The following is an 18,983-nucleotide window of genomic DNA, read 5'->3' on the forward strand; positions in this document are numbered from 1 at the left end:
AGTGAATTCTCTCTGGCACTACTTTATCTCTGTGTGTGATTCGGAGCAGCAGAATTCTCAATCTAATGGGTCGTATATAAAATAATAAAACAAAGCGTTATTTTGATCCATTCAGTCAGTTTTCACTCTGCAAACATCAACAGCAGGTTTCATTCCTCAAAGCTGTGAGAAGTGGTGCTAATCCACAACTAGGTGTGAGACCGTACACCATTATAATGCTCTCCACTTCACCTCAGGATGTTCTTCACCTCCACATCATGCATTAACCTCCTGTAACTATAAGAAGATAAAAAAAACGCACCAACAGAATCTTTGTTTTATGAGTGGTGGGATTTTGGCACTCCTTTATTGGGACTTCAGTCTTTTGCGTTCGGTTTGGCGACAGATAGAAGGTCTGTGAAACTCTCTTGTGTGTGTGTGTACACAATAATCTGTGAAATCATCACAACACAATGTCAGACGTGTCTCTCTCTCACAGCACAGTGGGATCTTCTGCCACACGGGTCTTGAAGAGAGTGATCTCGTCCAGATGGCACAGAGGCATTTCCCTGATCACATTCCCCAAGTCTTAATGGAGAAGCGGGTAGACCACCACACTAAGAGCTGGACGGGATGCAGACAAACTGCAGGAAGAAAGTGACAGCTTTGTTCAACACCAACAGTTTCAGCTGTTCAGCTACTCACACAATCTGGGAGCTTTTCTACCAGACCTCAGTGTCCCAAGGAACATTGTGGAGTCCAGGTTAAACCCATTCTGATGTTTGAGATAGCTGCATGCTCCGATATTGTTTGGAAAGTGATGGCATTTCAGTGTATTAAAACTCAAACAGTATAGAAGCCTGAATGGGACAAAATAACTTTATATAAACATTTTATAGAAATATATATATAAATAATCGATCTGGATCGGTCTGTTCGTCATCACAAGAGCGCCCTCTAGAGGCGAACGACTGACAGCACACGTTTGTTTTTACACGTGAGACTGCGCGCGTGCACGGAGAGCTCTATATTATACTTATGATTTACAATTAGTTAATTATACAATTCTATTTATTAATATATTCATATTTATTTCATTTAGTACATTTTCATGATTCAGTACTGTTCATTATATTATTTATTTTTGTAATAAAAGTTCAGTAGTATTTTACGTTATTATTATTATTTTTTAATCCAGTATCAGTTTTTAAAAATGGATATCTAGTACACACACACACACACACACACACACACACACACACACAGGAATCATAAAATATTAAATAATCTGTAGATAGATGGATGGATACACTGGAAGCTTCTGGCATCAGTAAACACTTTCAGGTCTCTCGAGAGATGTTTAATAAGGTTCATGTCAGGGGTCTTTCTGGACCACTCGAGGACCTTCACAGAGTTGTTTCTAATCCCCTCTTGTGTTGCAGAAAAACACCCCAATGTATGATGCTGCCACCATCATGCTTCACTTCTGAGATGTTTTTGGGCAAGTGATGAGCAGTGCCTAAATTTCTCTGTACATAACATTTAGAACTGAGACCAGACAGTTCAATCTTGGTTTCATCAGATCAGAGAATCTTGTTCTACACAGTCTGAGGGTTCTTCAGATGGCAAACTTCAAACAGACTTCTATGCATTCTGCACCAAAGAGAGGCTTCTGTCTAGCCAAGGCGTCTGTTCTATTTGGATGTTTGCACTTTATAGAAGTGGGAGTGTTGCCTGGCAACGGGAGCGAGGCATCGCGGAATAGACACTCTGATATTTTAAGGAACGATTCGTTCATATATTTGTGCAACTGTGAACAGATTTCTCCTGATTGCTCAGTTTCACCGGGTGACCAGCTCATGGAAGAGTCCTCCCATTTGGGAATTATGGAGGCCACTGTGCTCTTCAGTGCATTAAACTGTTCCACAGGTAGAATCAAGTGAAGTGTAGAAACATCTCAGGAAAGATCAAAAGAAATGGGAGACACGCGAGTTCATTTTCAAGTGTTTTTGCCAAGAGTCTAAATATTATATTATTATATTATATAATTTCATGAATATACACAAAATGATGTAGATGTAATGATATGATGATGGGATTAAAAGGTGGATTGATTCAGAAGAACATCGCTGAAGGTCTGATACTGGTTTATACTCATAGTCAAATGTTTGAAGATCGATTTGGTATGTGGTTTTTTTTTACAAACAACGGAATTCAGAAGAACCAAATGCGGCTGGAAAGAGTCAAACGTCCCAATACTTTTGATTATATTAGACCTAGGAACGTGAGGAAACGTGCAGGCGATAAAGAGAGAGAGGTGCACGGATGAACACTGACCTGTCCAGCAGTGTTTTCTGCAGTGTTTTACAGGCCACGAGAGTTCCTCCGGTGAACATGTGGAACATCACGACGTCCTCGCAGCGTTGCGTGAAAGTGACGGCGGCAGGGTGCTGGAACGTCCCATGGCACGAGACGAGGCAGAGGCGCTGGAGGAGGCGGCAGTGAGTCAGCGCCTCAAAGAAGGAGGCGTTGGTGCTGAAGTACGGCTGCTCCAATCTGACGCGGTAAACAAACATATTCATAAATATACACGACGAACATTTCAATTAACTCCACGTTGTACCATTATCCACTGTAGTGTGTGTGTGTGTGTGTGTGTGTGTGTGTGTGCGCTCACCTGAACTCCCTGAGCTGTGTGCAGTGTCCTGCAGAGCCGCTGCATAATTGACAGTCTTTAAGGACCCCAGGTTGGTGAGGGATAACACCTGAAGGTCCCTGCACCCCTGAGCGAGCTGGACAAGCCCCAACGCCGCCAGCTGCTCGTCTCTGACCTGGAAGGACCAGGAGCAGGTGGCGGGATCTTTGCGCATGGCCGGCTCGTACCTGGGCATGGCTGAGAGGAACCCCATTCCGATCAGCTCCAGCTCGACCAGATACGAGCAGCCGGTAATTAACGGGTGCAGGAAAGACTCTGCTTCACCCTCCCGCTCCTGCTTTAGCGCCCCGTTTTCGTTTTCGCAGCCAGATCCGCTTTGTTGGATGGCACCGGTGGCCCCTGTGACAGCGCGCACGCAGGAAGGGCTAGCGATCGAAGGTGACGAAGATGTCCTAGAGCCACGCACAGGTGGCCGTCAAGCTTTTCTGGGGTGTTATGATGGTAGTGCGTGGAGGTCAGATTGAAGTGGGTAAGTCGCGGACACGATTCAATAAGTGTCCTGATGCCCTCCGCGTCCACTTCCTCCTCCGTTTTACCGCGCAGGTTGAGGCTACGCAGCGGGGAAAGTTCGCACCCGGCGCCTAATAACACGCACAGCGGTGCAAATCCCGGCACCGCGCAGCGCGACATGTTCAAGTAGGCCGGACATCCGTATCCCAAAACCCACCTCAACATGGCACCATCCAGGACCGGGCATGGCGACGACCAGCCCGGTGAGGCCCTCGGGAACACGCATGCTAAACACGGCTAAAAAGAGACTAAGCAGCGCTCGATTGACCTCTCCGGGTGCCAGACGCGCCGAGAACCAGTGCAGATTGTGGTAACGCGGCACACTGCTCTGCCCCACCATCAGCTGGAGGTGTGCACTGGGCTCGTGCCAACCCACTTCCAAGTGCAGACTCAAGCTCTGTAAGGCTCCGCAGCACGGCACCACACCGTACGAAGGCGTCAGGAGGGTCTGCTTCAGCTCGCTCAGGCGCGACAGGGCCGCTTTGCCCTCGCCGCTCAGCTGCTGCAGGTCGAATCCCGTCCCGATGTCCAGCGCCAGCGAACACAGCAGACGCAGCGAACCCAGGAGACGCGACAGACGTGCGGCGGTCACGCGCCAGCCTGACACGTCCAGCCGGACCAGTCCGACGCAGCGGGTCACAACATCAAGGGTACTTCCGGCTAACCAATAACATCCGCTCGCCTCCAGGGTCTGGACGTCACCACTAAGATCCTTCAGCACTTTCCTCAAAGCTTCATCACTCACCTGAAAGACCCGAGAGAAAATAAACAATCAGCAGGAAAGTCGACACAAATCTGTAAATCTCTCTTCAGCTCCAGTACTCACTCGGTACTCTTTCTGGAGCCGTACGTGAGAAATCAGACTCTTGTCCTGGCACAGAGCCTGAAACTTTCGACACACCCGACTCACACTGAGCACCAGGTCGTAAGTGGGGATGTAGCTCAGGATGTGCTCTTCAGAGAGCATTTCTCTGTCTTCTGTGACCATCTCCGACTTCGTCACAGAAGACAGAGAAATGCTCTCTGAAGAGCACTGAGCCTGAACAGAGCACAAACATAGAGGGGCTGAGACACAGACGAGTTTGACCAATTACACTCACACAACTTTACCACCCTTCTGCTGACATCATGAGTGCACCCCCTGCAGGCAGAGATAGAAAGTAACATCATATTTACTCGTCATTTTAATTTAATCGTTTTTTTGTGATTTCTACTTCTGAAATCTGTAATTTTAATTATCTTTTGTTTGAAGTATTGCACTTAAGTACATTTAAATCATATCAGAAAAAACACGCAAAACTCACAAAAAAAAAAGAAAAAAAGAAAGATGGAGACGGACGAGACGAGATGAGATGGACGTGGTGAAACCGACGGGCACCGAACGCAAACTATCATTGCACAATGAAGCTCGCTCTATCAGCAGTGTCAGGATTTACACGTTGCATTAAAAGAAAGAAAAGCGTTATATTTCAGAACGGATCTGCTGCATTAGATTTGAGCAGTACTGCAGAACCAATCACACACTTTTGTTGCGAATGCAATTTCTTGTCTCTCAGACCGAGCTGCTTCCGATGTTAGTAAAATGTAAAATAGTCTCTTCAAAAGAAGCCAAGACACTTGGATGAGTAGAGCAAAGGTAGAGTTTATTGCAGCAAACCGTAATAACCCCAGGAGCATCTGCATGTCATGACATCGATGGTCTGACCACAGCTGGCATTTCCTCCTGTTTTTATAAATTTTTTCCCTTAACATTGAAAACTCCCCAAACCTGCACCCTTCTCAGTTACCATCAGTTATTACCATTATTGGAAATCTTTGGACGGTAAACCTTCCCCCAAGTATTTTTAACTATCATTAACATTCAAATATTCCAACAATCAAAAGATTTATTCTGATTACCATTGTCTTAGAGATTTTTCGAGATATACCACTGTTTCACTTCATTATTTTACTTCGCTTGGTGGACAGTGCTTGCCCGTGCAAGTACTTTGCTTTTTCCTTATTTCATAGATTATACTATACATATATATATATATATACAGTGCCCTCCACAATTATTGGCACCCCTGTTTAAGATGTGGTCGTGGACTTCAAAAAAATTCTCCTTTTTTTTTTAAACAACATAGAACCCAAATGCAAAAAAGGAGAAAAATCCAACCTTTTATTTAAGTACATTACTTTGGTGGTAAAAAAAAATCCCACATTTAGAGAAAAAAAAAAAACTTGAAATCATGTGTGCCACAATTATTGGCACCCCTGATGTTAATACTTTGTACAACCTTTTGCCAACAAGACAGCACTTAATCTCCTCCTATAACATTTCACAAGATTGGAGAACACAGAGAGAGGGATTTTTGACCATTCTTCTTTGCACAATCTTTCTAGATCATCCAGTGTCCTGGGTCTTCTCTCTTATGCACTCTTCTCTTTAGCTCGCCCCACAGGTTTTCGATTGGGTTGAGGTCTGGGGACTGAGATGGCCATTGGAGGACCTTGAGTTTGTGACTGCTGAACCACTTTTGTGTAGATTTTGCCACATGTTTTGGATCATTATCCTGCTGAAAGACCCAATGACGACCCATCTTCAGCTTTCTGGCAGAGGCCATCAGGTTTTTATTTAAAATATCCTGGTACTTCAAAGCGTTCATAATGCCATGCACCCTAACAAGGTTCCCAGGGCCTTTGGAAGAGAAACAGGCCCACAGCATCACAGATCCTCCACCATACTTCACGGTGGGCATGAGGTGCTTTTCGGCATACTCATCTTTTGTTTTACGCCAGACCCACTTAGAGTGTTTGTTGCCAAAAAGCTCAATCTTAGTCTCATCTGACCAAAGCACACGATCCCAGTTGAAGTCCCAGTACCGCTTAGCAAACTCCAGACGTTTACGTTTGTGAGTGTTAGTGAGAAAAGGCTTTTTCCTTGCATGCCTCCCAAACAGCTTGTTGGCATGTAGAGAGCGTCTGATGGTTGTTTTGGAGACTCTGTGACCCCAAGATGCCACTCTTTGATGCAATTCTGTGACGGTGAGCTTGGGAAATTTTTTTACTTCTCTTACCATCCTCCTCACTGTGCGTTGTGGCAAGATAAACTTGGGACCTCTTCCAGCCTTGTTTGTCACTGTTCCAGTTGTTTTAAACTTCTTAATGATTCCTCTGACTGTAGATACCGGCAAGTTAAGGCGAGTGGCTATTTTCTTGTAGCCATTGCCTGACTTATGAAGGTCGACACACATCTGCCTTACTTGAATGGTGTGTTCTCTTGTCTTTGCCATGTTGACAAATAGGTAAGAGAATTAGGCCTCTGTGTCACGTCATATTTATACCCCAGGAAACAGGAAATCATGAATTACTAATTAAAAGTCCCTAGATACCCTGACCAACCTTAGCAACTACAGAAAATATATATAAAAAAAAAAAAAAAAACAATTAAATTTTTCAGAGGGATTGTTAGGGGTGCCAATAATTGTGGGACACATGATTTCAGGTTTTTTTTTTTCTCTAAATGTATGATTTTTTTTACCACCAAAGTTATGTACTTAAATGAAAGGTTGGATTTTCTCTTTTTGCATTTGGGTTCTATGTTGTTTTAAAAAAAAAAAGGAGAATTTTTAGAAGTCCACGACCACATCTTAAACAGGGGTGCCAATAATTGTGGAGGGCACTATATATATATATATTTCTTTTTTTTTTTTTTGCATTTTTATTACTTTGCATAAGCTCATTAGTATTTTTAAATATATTCTTAACTTTATTTCTTTGATGGTTTTAGTAGGCTGCTTAGGCTTTCCACAAATGGGGTAGATTTCACTGATTATTCTCTTTTTTGGCCTGTGCTTGAGGCGAGCTTCACAAAAGACATGTTCTCCATCCCCTTTTATGGCATTTATTATTAACTTCCCCACTCATGATTCATGCAGTTTGTGTGTTATTTCTGTTTGTGTTGGGTGTGGCCCTTTTTACATGTCTAGTGAGTGTTATGGGCACTTGCCTATGGTTTATGTTTACTTAAGCATAAATAAGCTACTTTTTAATCCAACAGCACACACACACACACACACACACACACACACACACACACACACACACACACACACACACACACACACACACACACACACATGTTTTAGTCTGGAGTTTCACTGCAGGTATGAGGAAAGTATCACTTGTGAAGTCAGTTATCAGAATGTTGACCGTTACACAATATTCCTTCTTCAGATTCTCCTTCAGACGTGTTTTTATCATATAGAGATGTAGGAATGTGTGCACACACCCTTATGAACATTCACAAACATTTATAAAGATGCTCTTTATAAATGGAAAATAAAATGAATTATTCTGATCTGATTGTAATGAAGTCAGGAGATCTGATTGGTTTGCGATTGTTTATTGATTTATTAAGTCAAAGCAGAAGGAAAAGTGTAGAATTTCACACGTGACTGAGTTTCCTACAGAAAACAACTGATTACATAATACAACAGATATACGAATGATTTTTGTTACGAGGATATAAAGAGATGCAGAGAGAGAGGAGATGCAGAGAGAGAGGAGAGAGAGAGAGATGCAGAGAGAGAGAGAGGAGAGAGAGAGGAGATGCAGAGAGAGAGAAGATGCAGAGAGAGAGAGAGATGCAGAGAGAGAGGAGATGCAGAGAGAGGAGATGCAGAGAGAGGAGATGCAGAGAGAGAGAGAGATGCAGAGAGAGGAGATGCAGAGAGAGGAGATAGAGAGAGAGAGAAGATGCAGAGAGAGGAGATGCAGAGAGAGGAGATGCAGAGAGAGAGGAGATGCAGAGAGAGAGGAGATGCAGAGAGAGGAGATGCAGAGAGAGGAGATGCAGAGAGAGAGGAGATGCAGAGAGAGGAGATAGAGAGAGGAGATGCAGAGAGAGGAGATGCAGAGAGAGAGGAGATGCAGAGAGAGAGGAGATGCAGAGAGAGGAGATAGAGAGAGGAGATGCAGAGAGAGGAGATGCAGAGAGAGGAGATGCAGAGAGAGGAGATGCAGAGAGGAGATGCAGAGAGAGAGATGCAGAGAGAGAGGAGATGCAGAGAGAGGAGATGCAGAGAGAGAGAGATGCAGAGAGAGAGAGATGCAGAGAGAGATGCAGAGAGAGGAGATGCAGAGAGAGAGATGCAGAGAGAGGAGATGCAGAGAGAGAGGAGATGCAGAGAGAGGAGATGCAGAGAGAGAGATGCAGAGAGAGGAGATGAGAGAGGAGATGGAGAGAGAGAGAGATGCAGAGAGAGGAGATGCAGAGAGAGGAGAGAGAGAGAGGAGATGCAGAGAGAGGAGATGCAGAGAGAGGAGATGCAGAGAGAGGAGATGCAGAGAGAGAGAGATGAGAGAGAGAGGAGATGCAGAGAGAGAGGAGATGCAGAGAGAGGAGATGCAGAGAGAGGAGATGGAGAGAGAGAGGAGATGGAGAGAGAGAGATGCAGAGAGAGGAGATGCAGAGAGAGAGGAGATGGAGAGAGAGAGGAGATGCAGAGAGAGAGATGGAGAGAGAGAGGAGATGCAGAGAGGAGATGCAGAGAGGAGATGCAGAGAGAGGAGATGCAGAGAGAGAGATGCAGAGAGAGGAGATGCAGAGAGAGAGGAGATGCAGAGAGAGGAGATGGAGAGAGAGAGAGGAGATGCAGAGAGAGGAGATGGAGAGAGAGAGAGGAGATGCAGAGAGAGGAGATGCAGAGAGAGGAGATGGAGAGAGAGAGAGGAGATGCAGAGAGAGGAGATGCAGAAAGAGGAGATGCAGGACTCCTGAAACACACAGGCTGTAAAATAGATCAAAACTTTCTTATATTCATTTTACATCCTCCAGGGAACACAGCGAAATTTTGCCCGTACTTTATATTTAATTCATTTTCCAAAGCCTGCAGGGTCACTTCATTTATTACACTTTTATTTATATTTTCTGCATAATACCCAAGTGAGAGTTTGGGTACGTCGTTGTTATCCAGGCAGCAGCATGCGGTCCAGTAGTGACTGGGGATCAGAACTCTATTTTTCAGCTTGGTGTTTCCTGGGACCACTCCGGTCACCACATACGCATTCCAGCCCTTATTAATGCAGTCTGTACTCATCTTCTCCTCCATTTTGCTCTCTGCATGATGAAACCATCTGATGTTGAACGAAGCCTCCTGAGGAGCAGCGTTGGTGAGCGTGAAGGTGGCATTAGCACAGCTTTGGGTACTGGAGTGATACACAGGAACCAGGTGTCCTTTATGGTATTCACCCCGGGGTGTTTGCTTTTCATAATCTTTATTCAGAGCCTGATGATCTCCGTACGTACCACCAGACTCACTCTTCATGTTTACACCCTGAGTTTGATCATCCAGCTACACACACACAAAATCTTTAATATTAATATTAGATTATATGTAATGTTTGTTGTCATTTCTAAAATAATTTATAAAAGAAGTTGTAAAAGATTGTTTAGTTACCTGAGGTTCGATAAACCACTTTCCAGACCTTCGTGTACAATTCACTTTTCCGATAAACTTGTAAGCCGAGTAAACGGGGATCCTGTTGTTCGTGTCGTAAAAAGATGCGAATTCAACTTTATCATTCAGGGTTTGACAGATCTGTTTATATTGATTGCCCACAAACCTTGTGGGAGGAGAAATGACTCCATTTAGCTTTAGGAAGAAACCTGGACAGTCCCGAATAAAATCTCCCACTTTACCCAGACAGACTGAGAGCAGGAGAGGAACGAGGAGAACAGCGAGGAGCTTCATGATGGATTCAATCGTGGAACGTGATGTTTGCTGAATGACCGAATGCAGCAGAGTCCCAGAGTCAGAGACTTTATACACGAGATCTGCTTCATCAGCAGAGATGTGACACCCTGTTTGTAGCTCCCCCCAGTAATTTACAGAGCACAAGGATTCTCTGATGACGGGCTGTTTATCGACTGCTTCCAACTAATTACACAAAAAAAAAATAAAGACTGTATGAAGACATAAATAAAACAAATAAACATTGTCTCTGTAACCCTTTTAAAAGTTAAATTCAATTTAAACAGCATAACTATAGTCTGCACAGATCCTGACATCTTTCTTCCTGAGTCACTCTGAGCTTTTCATAATAAAAGTCTCTATTCAAACAACTCTGGTTAAGCAGAGCCAAATGAAAAGTTCTTTATCAAAACATTAATAAAAATTAGTAAATAAGCATGAAATATAAACTGACTTCTCTCTCAGTTACCCTGTTCCTCATCCTACAAACAGGAAGCTACAGAACCAAGTGTTCAACACAGAATTCAGATCCATGACTGAGTCTCACATTCATCACTTACTAACAGCAGATTGTTTTAGTATACTGGACTGTGATTGGCTGAAAGGAGTTCAGGTGTGAATAGTGGATTGTGATTGGCTGGAAGGAGTTCAGGTGTGAATAATGGATTGTGATTGGCTGGAAGGAGTTCAGGTGTGAATAGTGGATTGTGATTGGCTGGAAGGAGTTCAGGTGTGAATAGTGGATTGTGATTGGCTGGAAGGAGTTCAGGTGTGAATAGTGGATTGTGATTGGCTGGAAGGAGTTCAGGTGTGAATAGTGGATTGTGATTGGCTGGAAGGAGTTCAGGTGTGAATAGTGGATTGTGATTGGCTGGAAGGAGTTCAGGTGTGAATAGTGGATTGTGATTGGCTGGAAGGAGTTCAGGTGTGAATAGTGGATTGTGATTGGCTGGAAGGAGTTCAGGTGTGAATAGTGGATTGTGATTGGCTGGAAGGAGTTCAGGTGTGAATAGTGGATTGTGATTGGCTGGAAGGAGTTCAGGTGTGAATAGTGGATTTTGATTGGCTGAAGGAGTTCAGGTGTGAGTTCAGAGAGTTGGAAGTTTGCGTTTGTCAGTTGAATCTAAATGAATGCTGCTTATAAACCCCTGTAACCATAGTAACCCCCAGCTCCAGCCAGAGGGAGACAGCAATTGTACCCATTTCCTAATGACCTCACTGAGCTGCATTTGGGAGAAAATATTTAAATGAGAAATAGAAAGATAAACAGCACCAGGAGACTCCAACAGCTTCATCATTAGCAGAGATGGAGCACAGGCACACTGAATTCTCTCTGGCACTACTTTATCTCTGTGTGTGATTCGGAGCAGCAGAATTCTCAATCTAATGGGTCATGTATAATCCATTCAGTCAGTTTTCACTCTGCAAACATCAACAGCAGGTTTATTTCCTCAAAGCTGTGAGAAGTGGTGATAATCCACAACTAGGTGTGAGACCTTACACCATTATAATGCTCTCCATATCACCTCAGGACATTCTTCACCTCCACATCATGCATTAACCTCCTGTAACTATAAGAAGATAAAAAAATGCACCAACAGAATCTTTGTTTTATGAGTGGTGGGATTTTGGCACTCCTTTATTGGGTCTTTTGCGTTCGGTTTGCATCGGTCACAACACAATGTCAGACGTGTCTCTATCTCTCTCACAGCACAGTGGGATCTTCTGCCACACGAGTCTTGAAGAGAGTGATCTCGTCCAGATGGCACAGAGGCATTTCCCTGATCACGTTCCCCAAGTCCTCATGAAGAAGCGGGTAGACCACCACACTAAGAGCTGGACGGGATGCAGACAAACTGCAGGAAGAAAGTGACAGCTTTGTTCAACACCAACAGTTTCAGCTGTTCAGCTACTCACACAAATGAGCTTTTCTACCAGACCTCAGTGTCCCAAGGAACATTGCGGAGTCCAGGTTAAACCCATTCTGATGTTTGAGATAGCTGCATGCTCCGATATTGTTTGGAAAGTATTGGCATTTCAGTGTATTAAAACTCAAACAGTATAGAAGCCTGAATGGGACAAAATAACTTTATATAAACATATATATATATTTATATGTAACGACTGGTGGCTGAACTTCAGATGACCTGAAATCTTCACTTCCATGTATTTACATTCAGAGCATTTATTTATAACTATTATAATATATATCATTTATATAATATAAAGAGTTAATAAACAAAATATCCAGACCGATTGTCATCACAAGAGCGCCCTCTAGAGGCCAATCCCTGACAGCACACGTTTGTTTTTACACGTGAGACTGCGCGCGTGCACGGAGAGCTCTATATTATACTTATGATTTACAATTAGTTAATTATATAATTCTATTTATTAATATATTCATATTTATTTCATTTAGTACATTTTCATGATTCAGTACTGTTCATTATATTATTTATTTTTTTAATAAAAGTTCAATAGTATTTTACGTTTTTTTTGTTTTTTTTATTCAGTATCAGTTTTTAAAAATGGATATCAACAAGTACATACACACACACACACACACACACACACACACACACACAGAGGAATCACAAAATATTAAATAATCTGTAGATAGATGGATGGATACACTGGAAGCTTCCGGCGTCAGTAAACACTTTCAGGTCTCTCCAGAGATGTTTAAAAGGGTTCATGTCAGGGGTCTTTCTGGACCACTCGAGGACCTTCACAGAGTTGTTTCTAATCCCCTCTTGTGTTGCAGAAAAACACCCCAATGCATGATGCTGCCACCATCATGCTTCACTTCTGAGATGTTTTTGCGCAAGAGATGAGCAGTGCCTAAATTTCTCTGTACATAACATTTAGAACTGAGACCAGACAGTTCAATCTTGGTTTCATCAGATCAGAGAATCTTGTTTTACACAGTCTGAGGGTTCTTCAGATGGCAAACTCCAAACAGACTTCTATCCATTCTGCACCAAAGAGAAGCTTCTGTCTAGCCAAGGCGTCTGCGATCTTTGCGATCAAAAGACTCCTGTCACAACAAATAAAAATTGCCTGTAGCAACAAAACATATTTGAACCGTTGAATGAACACAAGATTTGCTGTTTTATGCAGATGTAAGGCCTATGAGCACCACTAGGTGGCACAAGTGTGATTTCTGTTCTATTTGGATGTTTGCACTTTATAGAAGTGGGAGTGTTGCCTGGCAACGGGAGCGAGGCATCGTGGAACAGACATTTTAAGGAACGATTCGTTCATGTATTTGTGCAACTGTGAACAGATTTCTCCTGATTGCTCAGTTTCACCAGGTGACCAGCTCATGGAAGAGTCCTCCCATTTGGGAATTATGGAGGCCACTGTGTTCTTCAGTGCATTAAACTGTTCCACAGGTAGAATCAAGTGAAGTGTAGAAACATCTCAGGAAGGATCAAGAGAAATGGAAGACACGCGAGTTCATTTTCAAGTGTTTTTGCCAAGAGTCTAAATATTATATTATTATATTATATTATATTTCCATGAATATACACAAAATGATGTAGATGTAATGATATGCTGATGGGATTAAGAAGAGGTTGATTGTTTCAGAAGAACATCGCTGAAGGTCTGGTTTATACTCTTATAGTCAAATGTTTGAAGATTGATTTGGTATGTGTTTTTTACAAACAACGGCATTCAGAAGAACCAAATGCGGCTGGAAAGAGTAAAACGTCCCAATACTTTTGATAATGTTAGACCTAGGAACGTGAGGAAACGTGCACGTGATAAAGAGAGAGAGGTGAGCGGATGAACACTGACCTGTCCAGCAGTGTTTTCTGCAGTGTTTTACAGGCCACGAGAGTTCCTCCGGTGAACATGTGGAACATCACGACGTCCTCGCAGCGTTGCATGAAAGTGAAGGCGGCAGGGTGCTGGAACGTCCCATGGCGCGAGACGAGGCAGAGGCGCTGGAGGAGGCGGCAGTGAGTCAGCGCCTCAAAGAAGGAGGCGTTGGCGCTGAAGTACGGCTGCTCCAATCTGCCGCAGTAAACAAACATATTCATAAATATACACGACGAACATTTCAATCGACTCCACGATTGTGCCATTATACACTTTATTGTGTGTGTGTGTGTGTGTGTGTGCGCACTCACCTGAACTCTCTGAGCTGTGTGCAGTGTCTGAGTGCCTCCTGCAGAGCCGCTGCGTAATTGACAGTCTTTAATGACCCGAGGTTGGCAAGGGATAACACCTGAAGGTCCCTGCACCCCAGAGCGAGCTGGACAAGCCCAGTACCCTTTAGGACCCCGGGCAGGTGAGCCAAAGTGAGCCTGCGCAAGAAGCGGAGCTTCCCCAACGCCGCCAGCTGCTCGTCTCTGACCTGGAAGGACCAGGAGCAGGCGGCGGGATCTTTGCGCATGGCTGGCTCGTACCTGGGCATGGCTGAGAGGAACCCCGTTCCGATCAGCTCCAGCTCGACCAGATACGGGCAGCCGGTAATTAACGGGTGCAGGAAAGACTCTGATTCACCCTCCTGCTCCTGCTTTAGCGCCCCCGTGTTGTCGAGCGACGGCTGGTAGGTCGGAACGCCGACGCGCCGGGTCTTCATCAGCCCAAGCAGCAGTGACTCGGAGGACGTTTTCGCAGCCAGATCCGCTTTGTTGGATGGCACGGGTGGCCCCTGTGACAGCGCGCACGCAGGAAGGGCTAGCGATCGAAGGTGACGAAGATGTCCTAGAGCCACGCACAGGTGGCCGTCAAGCTTTTCTGGGGTGTTATGATGGTAGTGCGTGGAGGTCAGATTGAAGTGGGTAAGTCGCGGACACGATTCAATAAGTGTCCTGATGCCCTCCGCGTCCACTTCCTCCTCCGTTTTACCGCGCAGGTTGAGGCTACGCAGCGGGGAAAGTTCGCACCTGGCGCCTAATAACACGCACAGCGGTGCAAATCCCGGCACCGCACAGCGCGACATGTTCAAGTAAGCCGGACATCCGTATCCCAAAATCCGCCTCAACGTGGCGCCATCCAGCCACGACTGGGGAAGCTGAAACGCGCTGATCGCAGTCCCGGCTGATAAAATGCCCTGAGTCAGTAAGCCGGCGGAGGCAGGAATAGGCGGGGCAGGACTGGGCATGGCGACGACCAGCCCGGTGAGGCCCTCGGGAACACGCATGCTAAACGCGGCTAAAAAGAGACTAAGCAGCGCTCGATTGACCTCTCCGGGTGCCAGACGCGCCGAGAACCAGTGCAGATTGTGGTAACGCGGCACACTGCTCTGCCCCACCATCAGCTGGAGGTGTGCACTGGGCTCGTGCCAACCCTCAGCCACTTCCAAGTGCAGACTCAAGCTCTGTAAGGCTCCGCAGCACGGCACCACACCGTACGAAGGCGTCAGGAGGGTCTGCTTCAGCTCGCTCAGGCGCGACAGGGCCGCTTTGCCCTCGCCGCTCAGCTGCTGCAGGTCGAATCCCGTCCCGATGTCCAGCGCCAGCGAGCGCAGCAGACGCAGCGAACCCAGGAGACGCGACAGACGTGCGGCGGTCACGCGCCAGCCTGACACGTCCAGCCTGACCAGTCCGACGCAGCGGGTCACAACATCAAGGGTACTTCCGGCTAACCAATAACATCCGCTCGCCTCCAGGGTCTGGACGTCACCACTAAGATCCTTCAGCACTTTCCTCAAAGCTTCATCACTCACCTGAAAGACCCGAGAGCAAATAAACAATCAGCAGGAAAGTCCACACAATTCTGTAAATCTCTCTCCAGCTCCAGTACTCACTCTGTACTCTTTCTGGAGCCGTACGTGAGAAATCAGACTCTTGTCCTGGCACAGAGTCTGAAACATTCGACACACCCGACTCACACTGAGCACCAGGTCGTAAGTGGGAATGTAGCTCAGGATGTGCAGTAAAATCTCGTCGGAGAAGTCGGAGATGGTCACAGAAGACAGAGAAATGCTCTCTGAAGAGCACTGAGCCTGAACAGAGCACAAACATACAGGGGCTGAGACACAGACGAGTTTGACCAATTACACTCACACAACTTTACCACCCTTCTGCTGACATCATGAGTGCGCCCCCTGCAGGCAGAGATAGAAAGTAACATTACATTTCTTCGCGTCATTTTAATTTAATGTTTTTTTGTGTACTTCTTCTTTCTGAAGTCTGTAATTTTACTTATGTTTTGTTTGAAGTATTGCACTTAACTACACTGAAATCATATCGGTTGAAAAAAATATATTTTTTTAAATGCAAGGGGAATACAAATCGCGCTCCGGGAACACGGTCATGATTAAACCGACGGGCACTGAATTAATGTTTTTGGTGATTTGGGGCAAAACCGTCAGTGCACAATGAAGCTCGCTCTATCAGCAGTGTCACGATTTACACGTCGCATGAAAATAATAAAAAGCGTTATATTTCAGAACGGATCTGCTGCATTAGATTTGAGCAGTACTGCAGAACCAATCACACACTTTTGTTAAGAACGCAGTGTCCAATCAAAGTTCTGCGGAAAACACCGAAGTGGTCGGACACGTGCGCTCGCGGTCCGAATTCTCAACCTGTCGTTTCTCACAATATCTTAAATGCCATTATAGAGTTCATACCTCACATTCGACTGTTGTGTTTTATTGTTATTGTGTTTTCTAATAAAAAACATTTTAAAAGTGAATAACATTTTATCAACGAGTGACTTTAGTTTTGAGCAGATTTTTAGACTCGTACTTAATTAAAATTTAATTGAAGTAACAGTAACTATTATTTGAGTAGAATAATTTATTACTCTCTCCACATCTGCCAGCAGCTGTCACAGGAAAGGGGCGGGGCTGAATTCATGTCCCCTGATTTCATGAATATTAATCAACTCATGTCTGTCTGCAAAACTGTGCACACGATTTTATATCATTATTATTTATTAATATATAAAATACAAGAATGATATTATTCACACAGATGTTTGTTCAATGCGGGCTGTGTTTTATATTTATCTCGTTCTCCAATGTGGACTTTTTTAACTAAAGCACCGTCAACACCTAAAATATTAAACAGAATTATAAACCTCTATAATAATAATAATAATAATAATAATAATAATAATAATAATAAAGATCTGCAGGTGTCAGGTTTGTTATTACTCTAATAGCTGCTAGTCACATCGCGCTAACTGCGACCTACCGGTTCCTCCGAGTTCTCCATTCCGTCCTGTTTTTTCTTCTTCGAGAAGTTCACCTCGAGCCCAGACATATGTGCATTAATACTAATATAATCTCATGGTAATGTTTCCTCACAAACCCGACAAATAATCTCATTTACACTGTGTCCATTCTGCATGCCGCTAAAACGCCTCTCACGGGGCGGGGGGAACGTATTTACTGACGTACCAACTTCCGGGTGGTGCACCGAACTCCTTCCCCCATTGTTTAGCTTAGTTTATTTGTTCGTTTGTTAAAAAATAAAACACGATTCCGCGCAAACGTGATAAAAACAACCAACTCTGAAAAGAGTTAGTCATAAAAGTCGCATGATTCCACTTCTACACTGAGACCAGGTTATTTTATAATGGCGCAGTCAGGAATGGCTAATGTGCTTCCTCTAATTCTATTCATTTCGGGTGTTTTGATTGAAAGCACTGCAGCAGCTGTGGAATTATTCTGCATTTATTCAGTGAGAAGATTTGAGCCACGGCCCACATTCCATTTTTACAAAAGACTAATTTGAACCTCAATGAAGGAATGTTTTGGAGTCATAAACAAGGAAAACCAATTCAACTCAAATAAACTAAACTAACAACTGTTTTGTGTTGGAGATGAACCAGGAAATTAGAGTGGAATTCTTTTCCTCCCATAAAGCCGTGATATTAAACTATATTAAAATGATGTTCGCTTCGGTCACTCAAAGTCTCAAACAGCAGGTTTATTATGAATCTTCTCGTTTTGTTAGGTCACAGATTAAAGACATGCTGGTGTTTGACCATGAACAAGGTGCTATCAAAGGTTTCAAATCTAGTTATGTAACACTCCAACAGATGGCAGCACAGGACTGCACACACACACACACACACACACACACACACACACACACACACACGGTCACAGGGAGCACCGACCTTCATGAGTCAGCGTCCCAAAAGACATCTTCCTGTGTGCATCAGGAGCAGTGCAGCTGGTGCTGGTCTGAAGGACGACATTCGGCGAAAGCGAACGGAAAACGCAACGACAATGCACCCAGTCTCAGAGCTCTCCTCACACAAGTTTCTCTCCAGAAATAACGTTCTTCTGCACACACTCTACTCACCCGATTTGGCTCCTGCAAACTTCACCCTTTTCCCAAAGATAAAGATCCAGCTCAAAGGACCAGTGGTAGGAGACTGAGGGATGCTGGTTTGCAGGAGAGCATCAGTGTTTAAAATAAGGTGGAGGGGCCTTTACAGGTTCTGCCACATTGTTAACATCCACAATGTTAACTGCATCCTGGACCAGCTTCAGCAGCAGACAGTTTCCACTTTTTGGATTCTTAGTTACATGATTTTATATTTAACATCAGTGTGAAAATGAGAATCTGGTCATGGAATGACTGCAAAGCCACTATAGTATAAGTGATCTCACACGTGTAACTGCCTCTGCAACACCAAGTTCTCACACGTTTAGCTAATTTACTCATCCAGCTACACTGACCCTGGGAGGCATTTCATTAGTGCACAGAATAAAACCAAAAAGGTCCTACACTCATGAAGGCTCTGTGGAGAGAAATGCTGAAGGCTACTTGGGGTGAGGCTCCAGGTTTTACATTAGAACACTGGTCAGTTAAATTCCAGCTCTTGGAACAGCAGTATGTGATCAGATTTTGTGTGAAATTGAGTAAATGTGCATTAGAAACTGAGGAGAGCTGATGGAGAAGCTGTGCTATAATCAGCACAAGGCCTGCAGGGATGAACAAGGTGGTGTTGAAGAGAATGAGAAACATTAGTGAGGTCTGTTCTCTTTACAGTGACTCCACTGCAATCGCTCTGATGGTGAGCAAACAGTATTTACCAAGAAATTGTGACTCAGGCTCTGA

At 44.3% G+C, this 18,983-nt stretch overlaps 2 protein-coding genes and 1 pseudogene across 4 annotated transcripts; all 3 read right to left on the reverse strand.

The window, feature by feature from the left end:
• Positions 1 to 311: 311 nt before the first annotated feature.
• Positions 312 to 4,388, reverse strand: LOC124377908 (annotated as a pseudogene).
• fbxl18 (F-box and leucine-rich repeat protein 18) lies at positions 312 to 17,510 on the reverse strand. 3 transcript variants are annotated; one of them, XM_046837787.1, is made up of 6 exons: positions 17,103 to 17,510; positions 15,707 to 15,904; positions 14,082 to 15,625; positions 13,747 to 13,965; positions 11,626 to 11,798; positions 312 to 454 (listed from the first exon to the last, which is right to left on the reverse strand). In XM_046837787.1, the coding sequence occupies exons 1-5, from the start codon at positions 17,169 to 17,171 to the stop codon at positions 11,648 to 11,650; spliced, it is 2,181 nt and encodes a 726-aa protein (XP_046693743.1). In that variant the 5' UTR covers positions 17,172 to 17,510; the 3' UTR covers positions 312 to 454; positions 11,626 to 11,647. The 3 variants fall into 3 exon arrangements, with proteins under 3 accessions (XP_046693743.1, XP_046693741.1, XP_046693744.1); XM_046837785.1 differs by lacking the exon at positions 312 to 454 and having other exon boundaries at positions 11,548 to 11,798; XM_046837788.1 differs by lacking the exon at positions 312 to 454 and having other exon boundaries at positions 11,548 to 11,798; positions 15,707 to 16,006.
• On the reverse strand, positions 8,858 to 10,591 carry LOC124378229 (endonuclease domain-containing 1 protein-like). The gene is made up of 2 exons (XM_046837789.1): positions 9,649 to 10,591; positions 8,858 to 9,543 (listed from the first exon to the last, which is right to left on the reverse strand). Exons 1-2 carry the CDS (start codon positions 9,940 to 9,942, stop codon positions 8,992 to 8,994), a joined length of 846 nt encoding a protein of 281 aa, XP_046693745.1. The 5' UTR covers positions 9,943 to 10,591; the 3' UTR covers positions 8,858 to 8,991.
• Positions 17,511 to 18,983: the final 1,473 nt, after the last annotated feature.

This window comes from Silurus meridionalis, chromosome 24 (genome assembly GCF_014805685.1).
Source record: "Silurus meridionalis isolate SWU-2019-XX chromosome 24, ASM1480568v1, whole genome shotgun sequence".
Lineage (NCBI taxonomy): Eukaryota > Metazoa > Chordata > Actinopteri > Siluriformes > Siluridae > Silurus > Silurus meridionalis.